This window comes from Engraulis encrasicolus, chromosome 18, assembly GCF_034702125.1.
Source record: "Engraulis encrasicolus isolate BLACKSEA-1 chromosome 18, IST_EnEncr_1.0, whole genome shotgun sequence".
NCBI lineage: Eukaryota > Metazoa > Chordata > Actinopteri > Clupeiformes > Engraulidae > Engraulis > Engraulis encrasicolus.
In genome coordinates, this window is record NC_085874.1 from 18,975,768 (window position 1) to 18,998,754 (window position 22,987).

At 43.0% G+C, this 22,987-nt stretch overlaps 1 protein-coding gene across 1 annotated transcript; it reads right to left on the reverse strand.

The window, feature by feature from the left end:
• Positions 1-559: 559 nt before the first annotated feature.
• LOC134468805 (interphotoreceptor matrix proteoglycan 1) lies at positions 560-22,174 on the reverse strand. The gene is made up of 15 exons (XM_063222679.1): positions 22,159-22,174; positions 20,365-20,589; positions 16,758-16,924; positions 15,060-15,097; positions 14,475-14,521; positions 14,246-14,376; positions 13,393-13,542; positions 11,033-11,091; positions 9,600-9,781; positions 8,860-8,903; positions 7,425-8,742; positions 4,521-5,092; positions 2,989-3,208; positions 1,718-1,928; positions 560-1,030 (listed from the first exon to the last, which is right to left on the reverse strand). Exons 1-15 carry the CDS (start codon positions 22,172-22,174, stop codon positions 841-843), a joined length of 3,570 nt encoding a protein of 1,189 aa, XP_063078749.1. The 3' UTR covers positions 560-840.
• Positions 22,175-22,987: the final 813 nt, after the last annotated feature.

Genomic DNA, 22,987 nt, shown 5'->3' on the forward strand with positions numbered 1-22,987 from the left:
TTTTCTGCAAAGAAGAAGCATTAGTCAGGAGGGTCTACACACACTGAAGCACACAGATACTTTAGCAAAGTGTGTACGCTACTGCATTCGATACAGTATCCTCTTTTGTGGAAAAAAGGTTGGATTCAGTAATGTAACATCTGACCATTGAACTATGAACAGCTTTTATGTATTTCATGACTTGCTGACTTCACTGTGTACCTTCTCCTTCATTCAGCTACCAATACTGTGATTGCCTACAGCAGATTAGACCGATGTCGGTCTTCTTTGGGAGTCAAAATGAAATATTTATTTAGCTTTTACTGCAATCATGCTATCGTTGAAGAAGAAGGTCCCAAAGTAAAATGTTGCCTGGTCTGATATTCATCAGTACTTTGGGTATGGTTTCCACATCAGAGGACAGGTCAGGGGTAGGTTATATCAGACTTTCGAACTTAGTTTGACCTCTCCGTGGGAGTGGGGAATCCAGAAAAAAAAAGATGACTGGTTAGATAACTGACCCTGAGAGGTGACCTTAACGAATAATCCTATTTATATCCAAAAGAGGATACTGCTACAGCATGAAGATTACCTAAAAACATTACACATCAGCTCCAAACACAAAGCACAGCATTTAGAGCTTGTTTGGACCTGTTAAAGCTGTGTATGCCTATTTAGTGACAAGACTTGCATGGAGGTTGGCATTGATATGTTTAAGGACTATTTTGATGAAGCAGTGTCAATGTGTTAGCATGGAGTGGTATCTTTAATGTGTGTGTCTCTACATCACAGTCATGCCAGGCATATACAGAAAACATATCCCTACAAGTGTGCGGGTGTTACGGGAAAAAGAAGGCCTGCTTACACCAAAGACACTTTCTTTCTCGTCCGTAACCATTTCCTGACCATGAGTATCAAGCGAGAAAGCGCGGCATAAACAAAGACAAGGGACCCCAATTGGCTGGCTATGATCAGAAAGGGGTCTAGGGGCTGGGACACCAGCTCAGAGCAGTGAGATCCTCTAAAGTGCCAGTATTTACCCACAGAACATCTAAAGAGGTTGAGAGAGAGAGTTAGAGCAACAAACACTGCTGAGACAGATGACTGTGTGTGTGTGTGTGTGTGTGTGTGTGTGTGTGTGTGTGTGTGTGTGTGTGTGTGTGTGTGTGTGTGCGTGTGCGTGTGCGTGTGCGTGTGCGTGTGCGTGTGCGTGTGCGTGTGTGTGTGTGTGTGTATGTATGTGTGTCTACACGTTTTTCTGTGTGTTCTGAGCTGATTGGTTATATCAGATGGTTTGAATGTGCGTAAATCATGAGACGTCCTTGTGTTGTGTATGTATTGTGTTGTGTATGTACAGTATATGTTTTTAGTGTGTGTGTGTGTGTGTGGTGTGTGTGTGCGCGTGTGTTCTCAGCACAGCATCTACAATCACACTGACAGACAAAACAGACAAAACAAAATATTTGACCTTGTGTTAACCACTAATAACATGTAAACATCTCCAACAATGTATTCATCTAAGACTAAACCGTTTATGTCAAAAATGTACTTTATCAATACTGTATCAACATGTGCAAATTGCCATAAATGTTGGTTTAAAAGACTGATGACTGAATGGCTTTACTCTTGAATGAACTTCCTAATAAACCATGTAGGGATAAAAATAGGTGTTACGTTACGTCTAATCTACGGATGTTAGTAGTTTGTTGTAGCCGTTGCTCTAATGGAAATCCCTTACCTGCAGGCTGCGCCGTGACCCGGGATTATCTCACACTGTCCGCCGTTCTGGCAAAAGTCCGGCACGACCTCACAGACACTCTGGCAGGGTAGTCCGTCCACGGTGACGTAACCGGGGTCACATAAACACTCTGCCTCTTTGCTCCAGCGGTTTACCACACAGCGGGAGAACTCGTTGCAGGCCAGAAATTTGCACGGGTCAGCTTGGTCCGCTGCGAAGATTTAAAGTTGTTTTTTTTGTTTTTTAAATCTCGTTTTCCATACGAAAAGAAGACATCCGCACTCCTCAGGTCTTTTTGTGCAAAGCTTTACTTGACTTGCGAAGCTTTCGGTCCTCGACCATCATCAGGCAGCCTTATGAAGATATGGGCCCGAAAGCGTGCAAGTCAAGTTAAGTTTCGCTCAAAAAAGACCTGAAGTGTGCAGATATCTTCGTTTTGTACAGAAACTTCAACTGAATCCTGCACCTTCTAAACAGAAGAGCAGTGACCTATCACCACTTCAATCTCGTTTTCCATTTAAAAAATTCCCTCCAGGATAAATGATCAGAACTAATCAGACCACTGATTCCAATAACACATTATCTCTCCATTTCTTCTCAGTGAGTGGCCACACTGACCTGAGCACGACATTCAATGTCGTGTCACCGACAGTATGGGCCAGCCCAACCTATTTATAAAGCTCTCAATGTGGAAATGTACAAATATGTACTTAACCCATCACCCATAAAAGTGGGTTAACCCATCACCCATAAAAGTGGGTTAACCCATCACACATGAGCACATGATGTTGCCCTGGGTAGTAGTGTGCAGGGACCTTTATCATGCTCGGGGCGGCTCAGTGACACTTCGGGTTGAATTAGAATCCGACACCTTACTGTCACAGGTATTTTGCCCTCCTCGGCCACTTAAGAGTCTACCACTATGTCACAGATCTTTTACCCAGACCACTAAGCCACAGCCGCCCACTCATGTGCATGGCCCCAGTTGCGTACACTTCACCACAGTGCAGACTTCTCTCTCTGTGACCATACAGACTTCAAAAGATCATTAAAAAAAACATTAATGAACTTGCAGTCTCCCGAAATAAGAGGACCTCTATCAGTGCACCCAATACATGATTTACATGGATCAGCTATGCATGACTATTACAGCTCTAGCATTTGATAATTGCATCACCACCCTAGAAGAACTACAAATTTGCGATTAAATGATCTTTCAATAAGCTGTATGTGTAGGCTACACCCAGTGAACTAAAGAGAGCAACTCTCACCAGGCTCCACGTCAAGGGAACCGCTGTCAATCTTTATGTTTAACCGTTCCGCTGCTTCATTGCAGAATTCCTCCAGGACACAATGCACGGCCATGGTGACGTTATACGGCACAGACTTGGTGAAGGTCATCTTGCTGTTCACCACCACACTTCCCTCTCTGAAGTTCAGGATCTCCAGTTGCCTGAACCCAGTGAGGTTGGTCTGAAGGTACGGAAGCAGCTGGGGACCAAACAGAACAGAGGCTAGTGTCCAAATTAACATATATGTCAATTCTAACACGGCTCAGAGGAAAATATTGGTTTTAATAAGTTAGTAAGCCTCACATTAAATCCACTCTTTCTCATTTTTTTTTTCTGGGAAAATCACATGATTTAATACAATGTTTGCCTTGTCTTCTACACATTATGGTACAGTAGTAATAAGGACATTGGCATTTATTCATTCATTATACTGTAACACTGTAAGGGTGGCAAGTCTTTTTTTTTCATTGGAGGCAAATCGAGGAAGACCATCATCTCTACTGTGTGCAATTAGTGACTGGTGGCCTTCAAGGCACAGCACAATTGCTGCTTATAATAATACAGAATCATAATACAGAATCACCAAGGAAGTCTCATTAAAGATGTCATTCTGTTATTTACAGCTTGTGCTTAATAATAAATACATGGCCAACAGCGTATTTCAAATCCCCTTCTCAATAACATGCAAACTGTGGCCCATTGTGGAGATTTCAGTAAGGAGATTAGACAATGTATGATAAATAGAGGATAAATCTCATTTAATGAGGACTCTAATGGGGATGGATGCAATTTAAACAGCACAGCCGAGAGAATCCAGCAACCATTGAGAGAATTGGGAGAGAAGTGGCCATGGTTTCATTACTTCTCCAACTATATGCTGCTATTAGGGAATAGTCGGGGGGGTTCTTTTTCTGCTTTTTTTCTGTTGCCACAAGTGGAGTTGCAATGACACTATTGGATAATGAGCAACTGGAGAATCCAAGTACGTTAGTGTTTTTTTGTCGTCTACGGAGATTGAATTAAAAACTTGGGGCAATAGAGCTTGGGCTGTTCCACTAAAATTTAAGCAACCAGCTTCTTCAGACAACCGTACTGTATACACCACGTCTGGATAATGAACAAGTTATTAAAGCACATTTTATCCTATTTACACTAGGCTGATTCTGAACGGCACCAAATTAAGCTTCAGTTAAGACGGTGGTGGTTTGGAACATTTCATATGGTTGATTGAACCAACCCACATACATGTAGTTAATGCAACTGAAATTTCTGTGCTGTTTTTTTATGTGTGAAAGCCTCTGCAATGGCATTTTAAGTGTGCCGTATGATTCAATTTTAATGATCTGTAATCAAATTTGTAGCACATAAACACTAATAATTACAGTAGGAACAGACCATTGGGCATTAAATAACCTGTACATGATAAATGACAAATGCACTCCACACATGTTTGAGACACACACACCAGCCCTAACAATGTGCCGTGCCTTTGAAGTAAAAAGAAAGCTTACCAGTTCAGTGAATCGGTTCTCCAGAGTCCTATACTCGTCGGAGCTCCTGTTGAAAAGCTCCTCTGAAAAGAGCATGTTTGTGACCCTTAGGCTGAAGAAGACCACAAGTTCTCTGCCTCGGCTCGCGGTGGTCATGAGAGGGGTGGTTAAGTATTTCAGGGGTGGCGTAGCTGTTGCCTCAAAAGGATGTTCCTCACTGAAGCCACTGCCATAGCCGAGCAAGTCTATCTTCTCCACATTAACAACATCTGCTTTATCCAGCTCTACAGCGAGATCTTCCAGGCTTGTTTCCTCAGATGTATCGGAATAGGTTTCTATTTCTACCTCTGTCTCAGTTACCATGTCGTTTTCTTCTATGTCTTCAGCCATCACCTCCAGACCTGTCTCCTGGTAGGGTTCATCGGTTAGGAAAACCTCGAAAAGCCCCATGTCAAGGGATGGTGTTGTTGGCACTGGCTGCTCTGGGACTACTGTAGGTGTGTCCTCCAAAACAACCTCCAAACCTTCCTCCTCCTCTTCTGACCCTTCTCCGGTTTCAGGTTCTTCTACTTCTTCAGCCGTCTCCTCTGCTCCTGTTAAAAACACAAAGTGTTTAGTATGAAAATCATGTGGAGAGTGCATCTGTGGAGAGATATATCATACACTGCCTGTCTGGCCTGATGGCTGCAAAGTCATTCAAATAATTACTTATTCACTGTGTCCTTGTTCATCCTTGGTGCTTCATTTTGGTTTAAGTCAACTTGAATGGAGCCCATATTTAGTGTTATTAAATGAGATGAGAAATGTCAAAGCAATAAAGGGCTTTTGAGGGAGCATCAATTTGCAATTATATCTGTGCCATACCATGCCTGCAAAACAATTATGGAATTTAGTTCTCTCAGTGCATTTCTGATGGCTTACATAACCTTGAACAAACTTGGGCCTAAAAGTGTCCTTATATCAATGATTGATCCAAACTGAACATGATTGGATTTCATATTTTAATCTAATAACCATCCTCAAGCCTTCTCACTGGGGTCATGGTTTGAAGAGTACCTTGTAAGTAAAGATATGATTGATCCGAATTTAACCGGAGTGGATTTCATATTTTAATCTAATAATCATCCTCATACCCTTATCACTAGGGTTATCGTTTGAAGAGAACCTTGTAAATAAAGACATACAGTGGTGCTCATATGTTTACATACCCCAGCAGAATATACGCTTTCTCTGCGATTTCTCACAAAATATGAAGGATTACACAAAACCTTTTTTTTTTCACTCATTGCTAGTGACTGGCTTAAGATATTTATTAGCAATCTTCTGTGTTTACTCTTTCAAAAGCATGATCACAACCCAAACTACCCAAATGACCCTGTTCAAAAGTTTACATACCCTAGTTTCTGATGCTGAATATGGCCCTGTTTAACATCAGGGACCGCTCTAAATTGTTTGTGGTAGTTGTGGATAAGGCTCTTAATGTTCTCAGATGACAAAACAGCACATTCTTCTTGGCAGAATGTTTGTTTCCTATAATATCTTAGGGTGCCTTGCTGGAACCTCACATTTGAGGTTTCCCCTGAGTGGCTGAATGATGTTGAGATCAGGAGAGTGAGATGCTTGCTCAAAAACCTTCATGTTATTCTTTCTGAAGCTAATGACGGGTTGATTTGGCTTTCTGTGTCGAAATATTGTCATGTTGGCACCGTTGGAATTTCAATTCAGAAATGCAATATGAGGAGTTTGGTTGGAATCAAGCCAATGGGCAAGGGAATCATTGCATTGCAATGATCATTGCAAGGGAAATTGTTCAGGAGGCATAGGACAACCAAAAAACAACTTCAGGTGAAATATAGGACAACATGAAAAAATGTTTTAAACTGTACAGCAAAGAGGCACTTGAGAAAAGATGGTCTGTCGGGGGTTGCCAGGAGAAAGCCATTACTACGAAAATGCAAACATGTTATTTTGCTTATGATACACCAAATAGCACAGTGAGAAATGTCACAAAGCCTAGGACAAAGTCATTTGGAAAAAGGAGATCAATATGGAACTTTTTTCAGCCACTATTAACAGTACCATCTGGAGAACAGTCAACGTGGCCTATGATGAGAGTTACACCCTCCCGTCTGTGAAACAAGGTAATGGACCACTGATGTCATGGGGACATTTGAGTTACAAATGCACTACACTTTTGGTCCATACTCACAGAATGATGAATACATTGCCCTGTGAAAAATACTGGAGGAAACTTGACACTCATCAGCCTTGAAACTGCACATGGTCCATTGTTTGGACATGCCAACATGACAATATTTCAGCACAGAAAGCCAAATCAACCCGTCATTAGCTTCAGAAAGAATAAAATTAAGTTTTTTGAGTGACCGTCTCACTCTCCTGATCTCAACATCATTCAGCCACTCAGGGGAAACCTCAAATGTGAGGTTCCAGCAAGACACCCAGATATTATAGGAAACAACCATTCTGCCAGGAAGAATGTGCTGTTTTGTCAACTGAGAACATTAAGAGCCTTATCCACAACTACCACAAACAATTTAGAGCGGTCCCTGATGTTAAACAGGGCCATATTCAGCATCAGAAACTAGGGTATGTAAACTTTTGAACAGGGTCGTTTGGGTAGTTTGGGTTGTGATCATGCTTTTGAAAGAGTAAACACAGAATATTGCTAATAAATATCTTAAGCTAGTCACTAGCAATGAGTGAGAAAAAAGGTTTTGTGTAATCCGTCATATTTCGTGAGAAATCGCCAAGAAAGCGTATATTCTGCTGGGGTATGTAAACATATGAGCACCACTGTATTAATTTGCCAGGTTTTTTTTCTCCACAGAAAATGTATGATGTAATTTTGCTACATTCATTATAATGTGGCCTAAATCACACTTAACCATGGCACTCAATGCTCACCAGCTGCCTCACTGTCCTCAATCACAACCTCTTCTGATTCCTCCATGTCAGCTTCTATATCAAGACCATACTCCTCCTCTGGCAGCAGGTCAATGGTGACATCCACAAACGGCTCTTCCTCCATGTCCTCAACTTCCTCCCAAGGTATGTAGTCCTCAGGCATAGAAGGAAGATTGTGTGGCTCCTCCGGCTGCTGAGGCAACAGTTGCTCTTCAGGCGGGATGTCATCATCTGGCATCTCTGGAACAATGATCTTAATGCTCTCCATAGGTGGAGCTGTCGTCTCCTCCTCCAACTCCTCCAACTCCCCCTCGGTGGGCGTCTCCTCCTCACCTTCAGCTTCCTCCTCGGGTACTGTAACTTCGTCCGTAACCTCAATTTCCTCCACAGACTCTGAGGCGTCGATTTCCACCCCGGCATCAGGTTCTTCCTCAACAATTTCCGCTTCTGGTTCTGGTTCCACTTCAACAGCCTCGTCCAGTTCCTCAGGTAGCGCATCTACAGGTTCTTCAAGAAGGACCTCCTCCTCAACAACCACTTCTTCCTCCATTTCAATGATCACTTCTTCATCTGTTTCAATTATTACTTCCTCCAGTCCATCATCTTCTGGCGCATTGACATCCTCCTCAGGTTCACTCACTTCTTCCACGACTACACTAACTTCCTCTACAGGTTCACCTGGCAACTCTTCAGCTCCGGCTTCTATCAGAACTTCGTCCACTGGTTCGAATTCCTCCTCAGGATCAGCGATCTCGGGCATTTCTCCTTCAGCTGTGTAAACTACCACAACTTCCTCCTCCTCAGACTCATCTAGATCTCCAAGTGGCTCCGTGGGGGGCTGGTGAGTTATTGCTGAGAGGGTGGTGACTGGAAGGCTAGACTCAATATCTCCCGAATGCTCTGGGCTTACTGTGGCCACTGTGAGCAGAGTGTCTGTGGAGGTGGAGCTCGGCACGGCCTCTTCCTCTGGTATGAAGTTAAGAATCAAGTCACTCTCCACACCAACATCAACATTTTCTTCTTCTGAGTCCTCTGAGTCGAATATCGGGACATCTCCTCTAGGACGAGTGTCTTCATAATCTGGGTCATCCACACTCTCTGGTGGAGTCGGGGGGGTGTAGTCCCTTACGAGTTCGCCCGTGCCATCTATGATGATGGTCTCGATCATGTGCGTGATGTACGGCTCCTCTTCCTCTGGTGGACTGGTTGGCTCCGGTTCTTCATCCGTTGGGATGTCAGGAATGTCTTCGGTGCCAACAGTGTCCAGATCGTTGCTCTCAGGAAAATTCACCTCAGGATCATTGTGGGACTCTGTGATCTGTTAAAAAAAGTTGGTAAAACAAGCCATGTTTTAACATACTGTAGGTAACACTACCACTTTTGCTACTGCTTGCATTTGAATGTGATGACGTGTTTTTTCAAATATATCCATTACCTCATCAATTGTTTCAACAAGCGTTGGTGCTGTGGCACCCAGATCTGCAAAATAAAGGAAGAGAAATCTGAGAATGTGCTTTCAACATGTTCACTTCACTTAGAACGGTTAAGTTTGACACATCACACTATGGAGGGGAAAAAAACGCACCATTAATAATGACTAATAATAACTGCACCATTACACCAAATGTGGCATCAAGTTTCGGCCTTAGTGTGTATCATGTCACTCACCGTCCCCTTTGCTCACCTCTCTACCATGGGGAGCAAAGCTTTTAGTTGCTCTGCTCCCCAACTCTGGAAGTCTATTCCCTTGACATTTGTAACATCTTTACCTCTTTAAATCCAGACTGAAAGCCCATCTTTTCCAGTCAGCCTATTCTCTTTGATTGCAGTGTTTTCTCTTTTCCCTCTTCTCTATTTACCCTCATGTGCTTGTGTACTTTTATTTTTTTGTGCTATTGTGTCTACTTTTAGTGGGGTTGTACAACGTCCCTCCATGAGGGTTCCGAAAGGCCCTTCTAGATAAGATGTATTATTATTATTATTATTAATGAAGATATGTGTGGCCCTGCCGTGGCCAACCGGTACGGCACTTGTCTACTATGTGGCTGACCGGGCTTCGATTCCCGGCCCGGGTCCTTTGCCGACCTCTCCCCATTCGCTTCCTGTCCACCTCTCACACCGTCCTGTCAAATAAAGTCGAAAAAGACCCCCCAAAAAATCTTTCATGTGGAGTACCTGGGTAGAAGACGAGTGTACTGAGGTCAACAGGGAGGGTTGCCTCTTCCTTCAGGGCAGTGGTCATCAGGTCTATCAGCTTCGGAGCCGAAGGATGAGCCGTCTCTTCCCCTCCCTCTGCTTCATCTGCTGTCATGCCGTTCTCAAACAGAACAGCGTAGTAGACTGAGATTCCTCCGGTCCTAGGGAGAGTTAGAGAGAGAAGGATCAGCCAATGAAAGTTCCAAAGCAAATTGTGCATGGCAAATCATGTACGTATGCCAGGACAACTGACCCCTTTGCCCCCCCGTCCCCGCCCCCGTCAGCTTCCACGTAGATGTGTATACGTTGAATTAAAGATAAATTAGTGATATAATTCGGGATGTTCAAAGTGGTTTGAAATTAGGCTTTATTACATAAAAAGTGGTTCTGGTTGGTCTGCATCATTCAGGCTTAAATGTCATAGCCTTCTGTGGCAAATACAGACAGAATGCTTATCAGCATACAGTAGTGTATATTTACCCATCGTCTCCTTTCACCTCTCTGGTGGCATGCAGAGGAAAGACAACAAACACAGCATTAATAAACATCTAGATGTAATGAACAACAAACATGTAATATCATATACTGATCTTATACACTGTACTGTTCTGCTATACTGTTCCACATACAGTTCCACATTTTAATACCGTGTACTTTATGATGTAGATATAGTATGTACCTTTCCACAATAGCTTGCACCAAAGTGTAGCATTCAACGATTCATTGATAATACACACAACGATCATAAATACCTATAATGATTTTATTGACGGAATGTAACCCATGCTGTACTTAGATTGGATTAGATGGCATAACTGCACAAAGTGATGTTCTATTTGCTATCTGGTCCAGACATATGATGTAACGGACATGGCATATTGGCATCCCCGGTGGCCGAAGGTACGTAACCCAGAGATGAAGAGGTTGCGAAAGATCACTGTGTGGTAATTGTGATTGCAGGAGGATGAAAAACCTACTAAGTATGTCAATTCTCTCTCTCTCTCTCTCTCTCTCTCTCTCTCTCTCTCTCTCTCTCTCTCTCTCCTTGTTAACAAGAGTTGATGTCCCCATGAGGATGTCCCCATGAGGATGTCCCCATGAGGATGTCCCCATGAGGAGAGGTCTATTGCTATATGCAGGAGGAGAAGAGATGTCTACTGCTACCGTAGATATCCTCATCTCATCTCAGCCCTCTGCTAAATCCCTTGGACCGTTGGTGGGTTTGTGTGTGTGTGTGTGTGTGTGTGTGTGTGTGTGTGTGTGTGTGTGTGTGTGTGTGTGTGTGTGTGTGTGTGTGTGTGTGTGTGTGTGTGTGTGTGTGTGTGTGTGTGTGTGTGTGTGTGTGTGTGTGTGTGTGTGTGTGTGTGTGTGTGTGTTGCATTGGATAAAAGGGAATGACCACCAGGCCCCACCTGATTCTCCTCACGTTGATCGTCTTAAATCCAGGCAGTTTGTTGAAGACTTGCAACATCTGTGAACACAAATAAGCTAATACAAGTCATCTCGTAAAATAAATGTTTCAATTATCCTTCTTGTTTCTGTTCGTATAACATTTATATTTGTCTTCATGCAACACATTGTCAGTGAACAAGCCATGTGCCATTATGGTTGAATGTGTTTATCCTCCTGTCTCACGTGTTTGCATTGTGAACCAGAATAGTCCTTTGAAGATAGATCATCATAGACAAACATTTTACATTAACTATTTTAAAAACACATCTAATCTAATTCAGACTGTAACTAATTTCATTTCCACAATCATTTTTCTACTGAGGTTGTGAAAGATATTTACTTCATGACTGGCTGCCTTATTGCCTTTCTGCCAGCTAAGCATGTTGATTTAAGACAAAATGCTATAGGTTGCCAGTTAAGCGGGGCTTTCCCCGTCGTGACCTCACCTGACAGCACAGCTACATCACTAATCCTCTTTACAGTTCTTTTCAGACAGCCAACAGGGTATAACGGCAGACAATAACCTCCATACCTTTCACTGTTACCAGAAGAAACACAATTTAAAAAAGATGGCACAGGACTAAAGATGGTTGTGATTTTAAGAATAGAGAAAAAAATCCTATGTATTCTCATATTTTACCAGGGCTTAACTACATATGAGCAATTTCCTGAAATGAGGTGGACTGTTCCTTTAAAGCACAAATGCCATTCCGCAGTACGTGTTCCCTGCAGTATCCTGGCCAAACGTTTGCCAAACATTTGAAGCACTTTGAGATGAGGTACTGGGAACATAATTCAGTCATTACTATAGAAAACATGTAAGATATTTAGACTCAACGATCAATTACAATTATTTTAAAAATAAACCCCTCCTCAACCCTTCTCAGAAGGAAGTAAGCTCCAACAACATTTTGTACATATGCCGTCAAACACAGTTGTATTTCTACCACCTGCGGTGCAAACCACATTTAGCAATGCTCTTCCCTTGGCTTGCCTCATTAAACAAAGGAGAGCCAACGCTACGCACACAAACACTGGCCCCATTTGTCACTTGTTTGCCGGCAATCCATCATTGGTATCCATTGGTATTCATTTAAAAGGCCTTGTTTCGCAATGGCAGAGGTGTGTGATCATCATAGACAAGTCTTGCACTGCAGTCAGAAATCATCTATCTGGAGCTGCCTACTACAGTACTTGACTTGACTTGCCAATGAGGCTCATAGTGCTTGGGGACACCTCACTAAATGGCTAGGAAGAAGGACTTTGAATCTAGTATCAGTAGGAAAATCAGGGCAGTCATGTGTAAGCGGTTTGGGTGTCAGACTTGTAGCCCAAAGGTTGCCGTTCGACTCCCGACCCGCCAGGTTGGTGGGGGGAGTAGTCAATCAGTGCTCTCCCCCATCCTTCCTCCATGACTGAGGTACACTGAGCATGGTACCGTCCCGCCGCACTGCTCCCTTGGGGCACCATTGAGGGTTGCACGGTTGAGGCAGGTTGAAGTTTCCCAATGGGGCTTTCTTAAAACATATGTGTCCATGTGAAACGGAGGCCCACTAGCAGAGTGAGGCATGGAACTTTAGTAAACCTCCCTCCCAAAGCCTCATACTGTATAAGTAGCGTTGAGCTATCGGTCTGAACCTTAAGCTCAGCGGTATCGTGCTGTGCCTCCCATGCCCAAAATGGGGCGTTGACTGGTAGGTGGAGGTGGAGGAGTTCGAGCTCTGAGTGGTGCACTGTGCAGGAACACCTCAGTTATACATGCAAGCAACAAGATGTCATTTTTTATTCAAGCTTCTGCCTCTTGTAATTTTACTGGAAGGATTTTACAAAGTGCAGTAACTACGCGAAGATTGAAACTGAGAAAAGGGCCTTCAAAGTTTTTTCACATTGGATATTGAAGTTGCTGCAAATTTGAAATGGCAATAGCTCTACAATGAGACATATGGACCATAAGTCTTTGACACAAGATAAAGGAGGTGTTGGACCATTTTCAGTTGTCTAAATATGTAGTTACTGCACTTTGCATTGGTAGGGCAGGCAGCATATGTAATTTTAGTGAGTGGTCCTCACTTAGATAGGCCGTGCCCTCCTAGTGACGCAACAGCTTCAGCGTTGCTACCAGTCAGGTCAAGAGTCAATGCAAGTACTTTCTGAGTTCCCACAAATATGGGAACTCCTACCACTTTGTTGGGAAGCAAACAATCATTAGCAAACCAAGGGATGCCATTTGGGAAATGCCGTTTGGGAAATGTTAATTGCTCTAGGTCAGACCAAGTCTTGAAGAGATTTGAAAGTCGATGATAATCAGGCTAGTCCTCACCTGCTCTTGGAGATGTCTGGACAGGTCATGGTACTGGGGGGAGTCTTCGTCTCCCAGGAGCTCCCTGTAGCCAGGGTCCACCAGGTTGATGGAGAATGGCACAATCTGCTCCACGGGGTGCTCTGGTAGCACGTTTGGAAGGTCCAGGTCCTGAAAAATAGGATACAATTTACAGTAGCTTGCCAAAATCATGCACGTCATGTCTGGGAACTTTGTAATGCCTCTCGGTTGTAAGCAACCGGTCAAATTGAATAATTTCAAAAACTGAATTGGTAAATTGGTCAAGTTCCAAAAGCTATCTAGTTGTTTACAACGTCACGCCTTTTTACAAGTATATTTGCCATGGCCTTGTGGTTACGAAGTCGGTCTTGGAATTGGAAGGTTACAGGTTCAAATCCCATACCATACCTTGCATAGGTGAAGAGCCCTTGAGCAACGTGGCTAACCTCACATTGCTCCAGGGACTATAGCTGTATGTATAACAGGACTATGTTGAGAAGCTTGAATATAATCAAATGTAAAACAGTACATTCAAACTCAAACAGAGGTTTGGCTGCTTAAAACCTAAGTCCATTGACTTCATGGTTTCCAGTGGTAACTTTCCACTCACATGATGCGCTGCTACCGTAGGTGAAAGAGGGTTATTCATGGAGCTCAGAGCACCGCAGGGTGCCACAGACGACAATGATACGGCATGTCTAACAGTCTGCTTCACACAGATAAACAGGTGAGGGCCTCGTACAAAGACTCTCGACAACAACACTGCAGCTGTCTAAAGTACAAATCCTCATTATTCCTGCCCGTCTCATGTGCAGACGTTAGAGGGATCGAGGACGGATGGCCCTGCCGTTACCTCCGTGGTCGCCTCAGCGCCTTCCTCTCCACCGCCAGGAGGGCTGTCCGTGCCGACGGCAACATCTGGGACTGAGTCCTCTCCTCCGTCTCCTCCCTCTCCTCCTCCCTCTGTCTCTGACTGACCATCCTCTGGAACAGGTGGTAGAATAATTGACAACAAGCGTGAAAACCAGGGCACAATATTAGCATAAGTGAGCAAACCTTCGAAATGAGGTATATTAGTGTACCTTCTGCTGCTGTTTCCACCACGGGACGCTCCTCCGCCGGCGATTCTCTGTGGATGAAGGTCATGTGATTTACTGGCAGAGTAAACATGCTGAAATTACAGTTCTTCATGAAGTTCTATGTTATTGTAATGGTATATCTTGGCAGAGGTGAGCAGCCATCCAACCTCATATTTGTTCGAACCGATTTCATTTGTTTGAGGCACTTATACCACATATTTGCTTAAGGCATGGGGTTATTAAATAACTTTCATCACGGCCCCTGTGCTTTAGTGGGTAAGACATCCAATCACCCCTTTTGCTGTAAGTTACCACATCAAAGCACATGGCTTTCAAAGCCAGGATTTCCTACCTTTGTTTCTTAGTGAGATATCATAGTTTCACCCAGAGGCTATTCTATAGAATATGTATATGTGAATAGAATAGAATAGAATAGAATAGAATAGAATAGTGAAATAGTAAAATAGTGAAAATTCTTTTTGGTCTGACAGTATCATGAAAGTCATCAGAAGTCTATTTTCAAAACACAGTTGCCACAAAAAATGTTTTTGCTCTCTCAAGAGGGAGCAGATGACACTGGAGCCTTACCCTCCTGGCAGCTCCGGTGGTGGTTGCAAGTTCAGCCGCTGCCAGAGTCAGTTCATAAGGGAGGGAGACAAGGTAAAATATGATTAGCAAAACAATATACTTACAACTGAGAAATCACTGTACTCAAATGTCTCAAGAGCAAGCTGTTGATTATAGTGGACATGTAGTGGCGTGATGTGATGCTGAATATATTCAATTTGCTGGTTCGCTTTAAAAAAAAACAACTAAACCTTTGGGATTACTATTGTTTACGTACTATTGTCCAACCTTTTGATGTTCATTTTCAAAATCTGTGCTGTCCACTCACAAATATGTCACCATCAATCTCAGGTTCTTCTATTGGCTTTACATGTACAGTACATCAGTAGTAGTGTAGATAGTAGAGTAGTCTGGCTGCATGAAAAGTCACACCAAGGTGGAATGGGCCAAATGGGTGTCATATGATTTGTCCATCCATAGGAGAGCTGACCTTCAGTTCAGATTGAAAGAGCTAATTAATAGCCACAGCTCACAAGCTAACAACTGCTTCACAGAACCTCTGTGTTATATGTGTTGCTTGAAATGAGCTGTGATTTATTTGTTTAAAACCTTGAAAAAAAATTCCTTGGATTTCCCTAGACATCGTTTTAATTAACCAGCTACGGTGCGTATAGAATATTGCCTTTATGGAGTGGATTACACACAAGTTCAAATCTCATTCTGAACAAAGATAATATCTTGCAAAGATCATATTTCACTCTCAGACCTCAAGTCCCTCAAATCTCTCTCTCTCTCTCTCTCTCTCTCTTTCTCTCTCTCTCTCTCTCTCTCTCTCTCTCTCTCTCTCTCTCTCTCTCTCTTTCTCTCTCTCTCTCTCTCTCTCTCTCTCTCTCTCTCTCTCTCTAGTCTCCTTTATGCGTCATGTGGTATCCCTGTGTCCCAAATTGCCAGCTGCAAATGACCTGATTTGGTAGGAGTCATGCACGGTCGGGCAGCATTGTGTATGTGGTGCGTGTGAAGTGAGCGCGTGCCACGGAGGTCAGCGCGTACCTATATACGTACTTTAGCAGCTCCATTTGTTTGGAGGTTGTTTTAGCTTGTTGTTCTTTGGCGTTTGTTATTCTGTGAATGTCAGTCCACCATGAATAATGCATAGAGCCAGTCATCAGTATTCTTGAAAAATATCACTTTAGTCCCACCAGCATTTACCACGCAGGGGGTGGGGGGACGACAAATGCACAATGTATGAATGCGCAATCTCATGTTAGAGGCTGTCTAGTGTATATTCCGAAAGAAATTTGCGCAGTTATCTGGAACGATGTAACAACCGTGTCGAACAGCTGTAATTTCAAATAATTTGTTCAACACAAAAAATGTGTTGAATTGAAATAATATCCAAAGCTTATGTTGACCCAAGAAATTGCTTGGCACTCTTCCCCGCCAATCCCCCCCTCCAATTTGGAAAATAATCATTTAAGCAACCACTGAATCCATTCTACAAAATTCATTCTTTCAGGCTTATTCAAATTTTCCTCTTGGCATGTTTCAAACTCTCTATTGAGCTACACACATTAAAGTAGAAGTTTGCTCAAGCATCACTGCCAAAATCCAATATCTTTTCAGGAGAAAAAAAAACCCTGAACAATTTCAAGCATGCAATTGAAATGACAAAAGCACTTCCATCCTCATGTGGGGTGGTTGACAGTGGAGAGGAATTACCCGATAGATCATGTTGAGGTGCTCCTCGGAGCTGCTGAAGTTGGCGGCCAAGTCGGCCACGCACAGGGACTCGTGCTGGCATATGTGCACCCAGCGCTGATACTCACTGGTGCCAGGGATGCGGTCGAAGAAGATCCGGAAGGCCTCCCACACCGCCTCCTGGCACACTGAGGTGAGAATAGATGACATGACATGACATGGGATGATGGCATGGGATGATACAGTATGTCATGCCACTCAGGGCCGCTGACAGCTTTGGCTGGTCCCTGGACAAAGTCATTTGAATGCCCCCCTCACCCAATACATACGATGTAATGAGAACCCAATTCTGGGCCCCCCTTCTCTCTGGAGCCTGGGACAGCAAACCCCTTTGTTCGCCCTTGTCTGCTTCCCTGATGGCACTGCATGAAACCAAACAGCATGACAAGACACGGGATAACTATGATGATTATCCAAGAGGCCTGCCCTGCAGGCAAATTCTCTAACAACCTCCCCTGACTTAAATGTATTGATATTTTAGTTGACTCTATAAAGTATCTCAGTTTGTTTCCAGTAGCACATGGTACTGTAGATCAGATAATATTAATGAATGTTAAGCAAAGGTTACAAGTGTAATCGATACTACTTAATGCCATGGTCTTCCCAAGAGCATTTAAGAGAAAAAATATTCAAAGGACAACCCCACCCTTCAAAAAATGCTATCAGTTACACTATATCCACTGTATACTGTATGCTGCATCGCAAAATCGAGTTATTAAACAGCGATGGGCTCTCTTAAATCTGTTTGCTTACTTCCCTTCTCTATAACCACTTATTCATTTAGCAATGTAGGGAAATAAATTATAGAATGCAAAAGAAAACACTGCAAATGATTGCTGTTATCTAACAAATGAAGCCTGCTGTCTCACTGACACATAAAACATGTTTTTTTGGCTGACCAGCAATTACAATTGGTTCCAGGGCCGGCGCTCGGCCTAAGGCGCCAAATGTTCTGGGGGGCACCAAGGTCCACAGAATTACAATATTAAGCTAAATAAAGCAATAAACTTTACATTTAATGGGCACTCCATACGTATGGTACTACATCAGCTGTGCTCGATCAAATGTATGACACCATGCTTACAGATGTCAATGTCAAATTCCACAAAAATGAAAGATTTGTGCTCGCCTAGGGCACCAAATTGCCTAGAAGCGGCCCTGACTCATTCACATGCGCTGGCTACATACATTTAGTTAAATTATGCATTGCATGAGTCTGACCTCAGGATTAGCTCATTTCATAATCTCATCCATCATTGAGAGGCATGCATTTATGATAATTACCAGCTGCTAACTTTTACTGTATCATGCTTTTATAACATTAAATTACAGTGAATTAGCCCTTTTTGTGACATTTACTAGAATTAGCCTAATGTAAACATTTCAAATGCTTCCACCACTGCATTGCAAACAACACTGCGACATTAGAATGTCAAATTCGAGATCAGGAATGGGTTTTGCGAGTTTCCCTTTGGTCTACTGGGCAGGAGCAAAACAGTGCTTTAAGAGCAAGAAGTTGTCAAGTGAGAGGATGTGTGTGAGAGCACCCCGTGCTGTGTAGCCTGTTAATCCATCATCTCATGTGTCGGAGAGCAATGACTGCACTGATGATGCACGCGCGGCCGATTTGACACACACACAGCAACTTTTTCCAAGTTTGCCGTTCTCAAAGCCCACTCAGCAAACCCTAATTCACGTCGCTACTCTCCAAAAAAAATACGGGTGACTAAACTTCAGCAGAATGATAGGTATGACATATGTTTTTAAAAAAAACCTTTCCAGCAAACACTGCAACTTCTCTTTTAAATGCACATTGTATGGAGCATTTTATTGGTGTTTCCCCCTGAGAATTAAATGGAAACTGGCTCCCTAGTGTTTACTGAGCTGCACGATAATGAGCACAGACTACGCCACTTCTTCACGCTGGTGCTCTTATGAATCACACTTATGAATAACCCTCTTCCAAAATCCAGACATGATGGGTATTTTCCACAGTGCAGCAGACTGTAGTGTATAATGGCCTCCTTCTCTGCTGTGTGAGCGTATGAAGAAAAACTCGTTGAAAAAATGTTTTTGTAGGAAAAGTAGGATTTATTCTCCACTCTGTACTAGGGGTCGACCGATACAGGTTTTTTAATGGCCGATGCAATACCGATTTTTTTTTTCATCACCCTTGGCCGATACCCGATTTCCGATACCCGATATTTGGGGCCGATATGGGTAAAAAAAAAAGGTTAAAAAATGTAATTTTCCAGGTCTCAAGCTAAAAATAAACATTCCTTTAACATTATCAAATTGAGGTAGAACTTGTAACATTTAAACACCCACTCTAACAATCAAGTAATGTCTAACAATCAAATAATAAAAAAAATAAGTGTCTTGGTGCTTTTAAAAAAACCTGAATGACATAAAATAATAAATATTGCGTATCGGCCAAAACCACACGCGTATCGGCCGATACCGATACACTTAAAATATGCAAATATCGGCCCGATACCGATACTGATATAAATATCGGTCTATCCTTACTCTGCACCCTCACGGGTGTGAGCCTCATCTCCCTCACAGTACATTAGTATCTGTGACTTTTGGAGCGCATATAGAGCATTATTGTTTTGATTTGGGGTTGACTGTTTTGCTGGGTATAGTTTAGGACTACTTTTTAAAATATATATAACAACCAGTGCATAGGACTACAGTCTAAGACAATGCAATGTACAGTACCTTACACATAAGATTCAACTGCTTAAAAGTATTCAGTATATATTCTTCTTGGGGCTTTCTTAGCCTTAATTCGGATAGTGAAGATGGAAACAGGAATAAAGTGGGAGAGAGCGATGGGGAATTGTAGAGAAATGACCCAAACAATGATTCAAAGCTGTGTACCTGCGATGAGCAATGTTGTCAGTATAATATGGTACGGCATGTCGGCACACTGTGCCACAGCACCCTGGATATAACCCCTTTAACCTCAGGTGATACATTAAACTTGGCTTACTAGCCTCTCTGTTCCCCTGTGCACGTAGTCGGTCTGGCAATCGTCCCAGGAGGTTCTCACTGGCAGGATCAACAGGCGTCTATAAATGTCTCCATGCCCTACTAGACAGAGCTACAGCCTAACCACTGATTACTGAGGTGTCAATAGTAAAAGTCAAAGTAAAAAAAGAAACACAGAGTATTTCCAAAAGGTAGACCTCTGTAATTGTTGTATGATCAGCTGACTCTGTGCTGGTTGGATCAAATTTGTGGTGGGTTCTTGTTAAGTTTTTAGTGTTTTTCCGTAACAACACAGTCTCTATCTACCTCATAAGGGACAATGGAGTACGTAGTGTAACAGTTATGTAATATCAGCTGCTCGTGATGTACTTACACCATGAATTTACTTTTGACACCTCTGACTGATTATGATAACGTGATGACTATGAAGCATGCCAATTTTCATTTGTGTCCAATTTCTTCAACGAAGGATCAGTGTGGAATAGGCCAGCTTGGCCAAACTGACAGGAGCATGAACGTCATGGTAGTGGCACAGGCAATACGGCTGTGTCCATGCTACTTGACCCCTCACCTCTGAGTTTGTAGTAGGCTTGGTGGCTGGCAACGACCTCCCGGATGGTTTCCTGGGGACACACTTTGACCCCGGAGTGGAAGAACGCCCCCCTCTTCGTCCGGTGATGCTTCAGCTCCCACACGGCTCTGAGGCCAGCGGTGCTCGGCTGCTGATCTGCCCACTTGAAATCGGGCACGCGCAGCGCGTTGATGGCTGGACTCAGGTCACTATGGCTGTGCAGCTCTATTTAAAAAAAAAAAAAAAACATATATTGCACTGTTAAGATGGGAAAAGACCAAGTTAATCTGTACACATGGCAACCACATTAGAAATAGGAGCCTGCGTAAGTTCTACCAGGGAGATTCAAATTACTCGGCTGTCAATTAAACTATTATTAACCAATATAAGACTCTCTCTATTGACAGGTCACTCGCATCAACATCTTCCATCCCAGGATTGTCAACCAATCACAACGCGAAATCGGGGATTCCCCTTGACGTCACTAATGCATCTTTCCTTCTCAGCCAATGGATCGTATTCACATCTTTTTAAAAAGCTGTCACTCATTCCGTTTCCTGCTGTCTAGTGTGAGCCGACTCTGATGCCATCTCCACCCCTACGGCCACCGTCACCAGTGCTTCCCATATGACAAGTCCTACCACGGAATTCTATGAGAAGACGGGAGCCTGCACCAAAGAGATCCATTCATCATATACCATGCAACTTCATGTTGAATTCATCGTTCAATAAATGTCAATATCGTTCACTTTGCCTCTTGAGTCTTCATGGTAGAACTTCACAACATTAGAACATAAATAAACAAAAGAGTTTATTGCATACGTTTGAATTTCACCATGTTTTCCTTATGTCTGTCCCCGTAACAGAGTGTCAGTCTGTATTTAGTCTGTCATTAGCCAACTCACACACCACATGACGATTTCTCGTCTGTGCTCAGCTGGAGAAGCTGGTTCCAAATCCGTCGTTAGATGCATGTAGATGATATGCAGCAAGAGAGTAACAGTGTTGTTGGCAATTCAAATTATTTTACGGATGAGTTATTGTAACGCTTGAAATGTTAAAGTGGACAGAGAACAGTTCTTACTGTTTTCAGTTTTGAATCACACTGTGGGTCATGCACTGCATGAGCAAATACTCCATCCAGATACTTTCCCTCCCTTTCTAAACCAAAAGGAGACGTTCTACTCTGTCAGTTGTTAGAGATAAGTGATAAGGCTGTAGGGTTTGCTCTATTCTAGCAGGAACTTGGGGTTACATATAGGCTTTTGAGATGTGATTGTGAGTAACAGAAGAACATGGCAAAGCCCATCAATCACTCCCCTCGTTTACAGAATCCTTTTGTCCTCACAAAGAGATGGCTGAGTCACATCACATACATAGTGTATGGTATACTCGTAATGGTTTGGTCTCCAAGGAAACAGACACTGGACTGTCAGCAGCACATTTCCAGATGGGAGATATGAAGACAGTTCTCTTCATCATGTACTGTACACATGCACTGTTCTGCATCTGCAATATTATACTAGTAGTACTCTACTCTTAATGTCTGTAATAATAATAATTGTGGACTTTGAGCTGTCCAAATTATTCTGTTCACAACAAGAAGGCTGTTGCTTGCCTCTGGCAGTATGGTCCACTCAGTGGTGGAACAATTGCACACCAGGCCCCAGGGCAAAACACTGATAGGGCCCCTCAGACAGACTGCCAAGGTTACAATAGGGCCCCCACTATCAACGCGGGAGGGCCCTGGGCCCAGGGGCAAATGCCCTGCTCGCCCCTCCTACAGCTCCGCACCTGGGTCCACTTCCATGTTAACTTAGGGCAAGGTCTCAAGCTGAAGAAGAAAACCCTCTCAAACTCAAATCATTTATCAGTTTTCATGTTTGGTGCTTTCAACATAAAATGAGCCATTCTGTAGCATACTGTAATTATGCTCTCAAACACAACTAAGCAAAAGCTCATTGTATACTTCATGAATTTGTAATTCATGAATTCATTAGTTCATCAAATTTACACATAAATCAATGTTTTTCTCATTGCATGCAACACAACTTTCAAAGTGAGCAAATAAATACCTGGCTATGATTAAACATAGTGCTAATTTAAGAGCAATGAGTAGTAATTAACAACCTAATCTGCTCGGGCGCCCCAAATATTCCAAAAATAACAAGTGGACCACAACATGGTGCCATGCCTTTACTGAGCTGCATCCATTTCTACATTGTGAAAAGCCCTGAGAACGAGTATGAGCTCACCCACCCTCTTCTTGTGACAGAGTTGTAAACGTTGAGTGCAATGATCTTGAAGGGCCTGAAGAACACATTTTCATTTGAGAGCACTCTGTACTTGTTTCTTTCCCATCTACTGTACGTTTGTATGTGGTGCTGTGTGATGGTGATACCACTGCCCACGACAGATAAGTGCACAGGACCACTAGCCAGGCTGTGCCCTCCTAGTGACGCAACACCTTCAGTGTTGCTTCTAGTCAGGCCAAGAGCAATACAAATATTGTTTCTCCACCCACTTTGTCGGGAAGCAAACGACCATTAGCAAACTAAGGGAGGCGGGTCAACCATGCCATTTGGGAAATGTTAATTGTTCTACTCTTGATCAGACCAAGTCT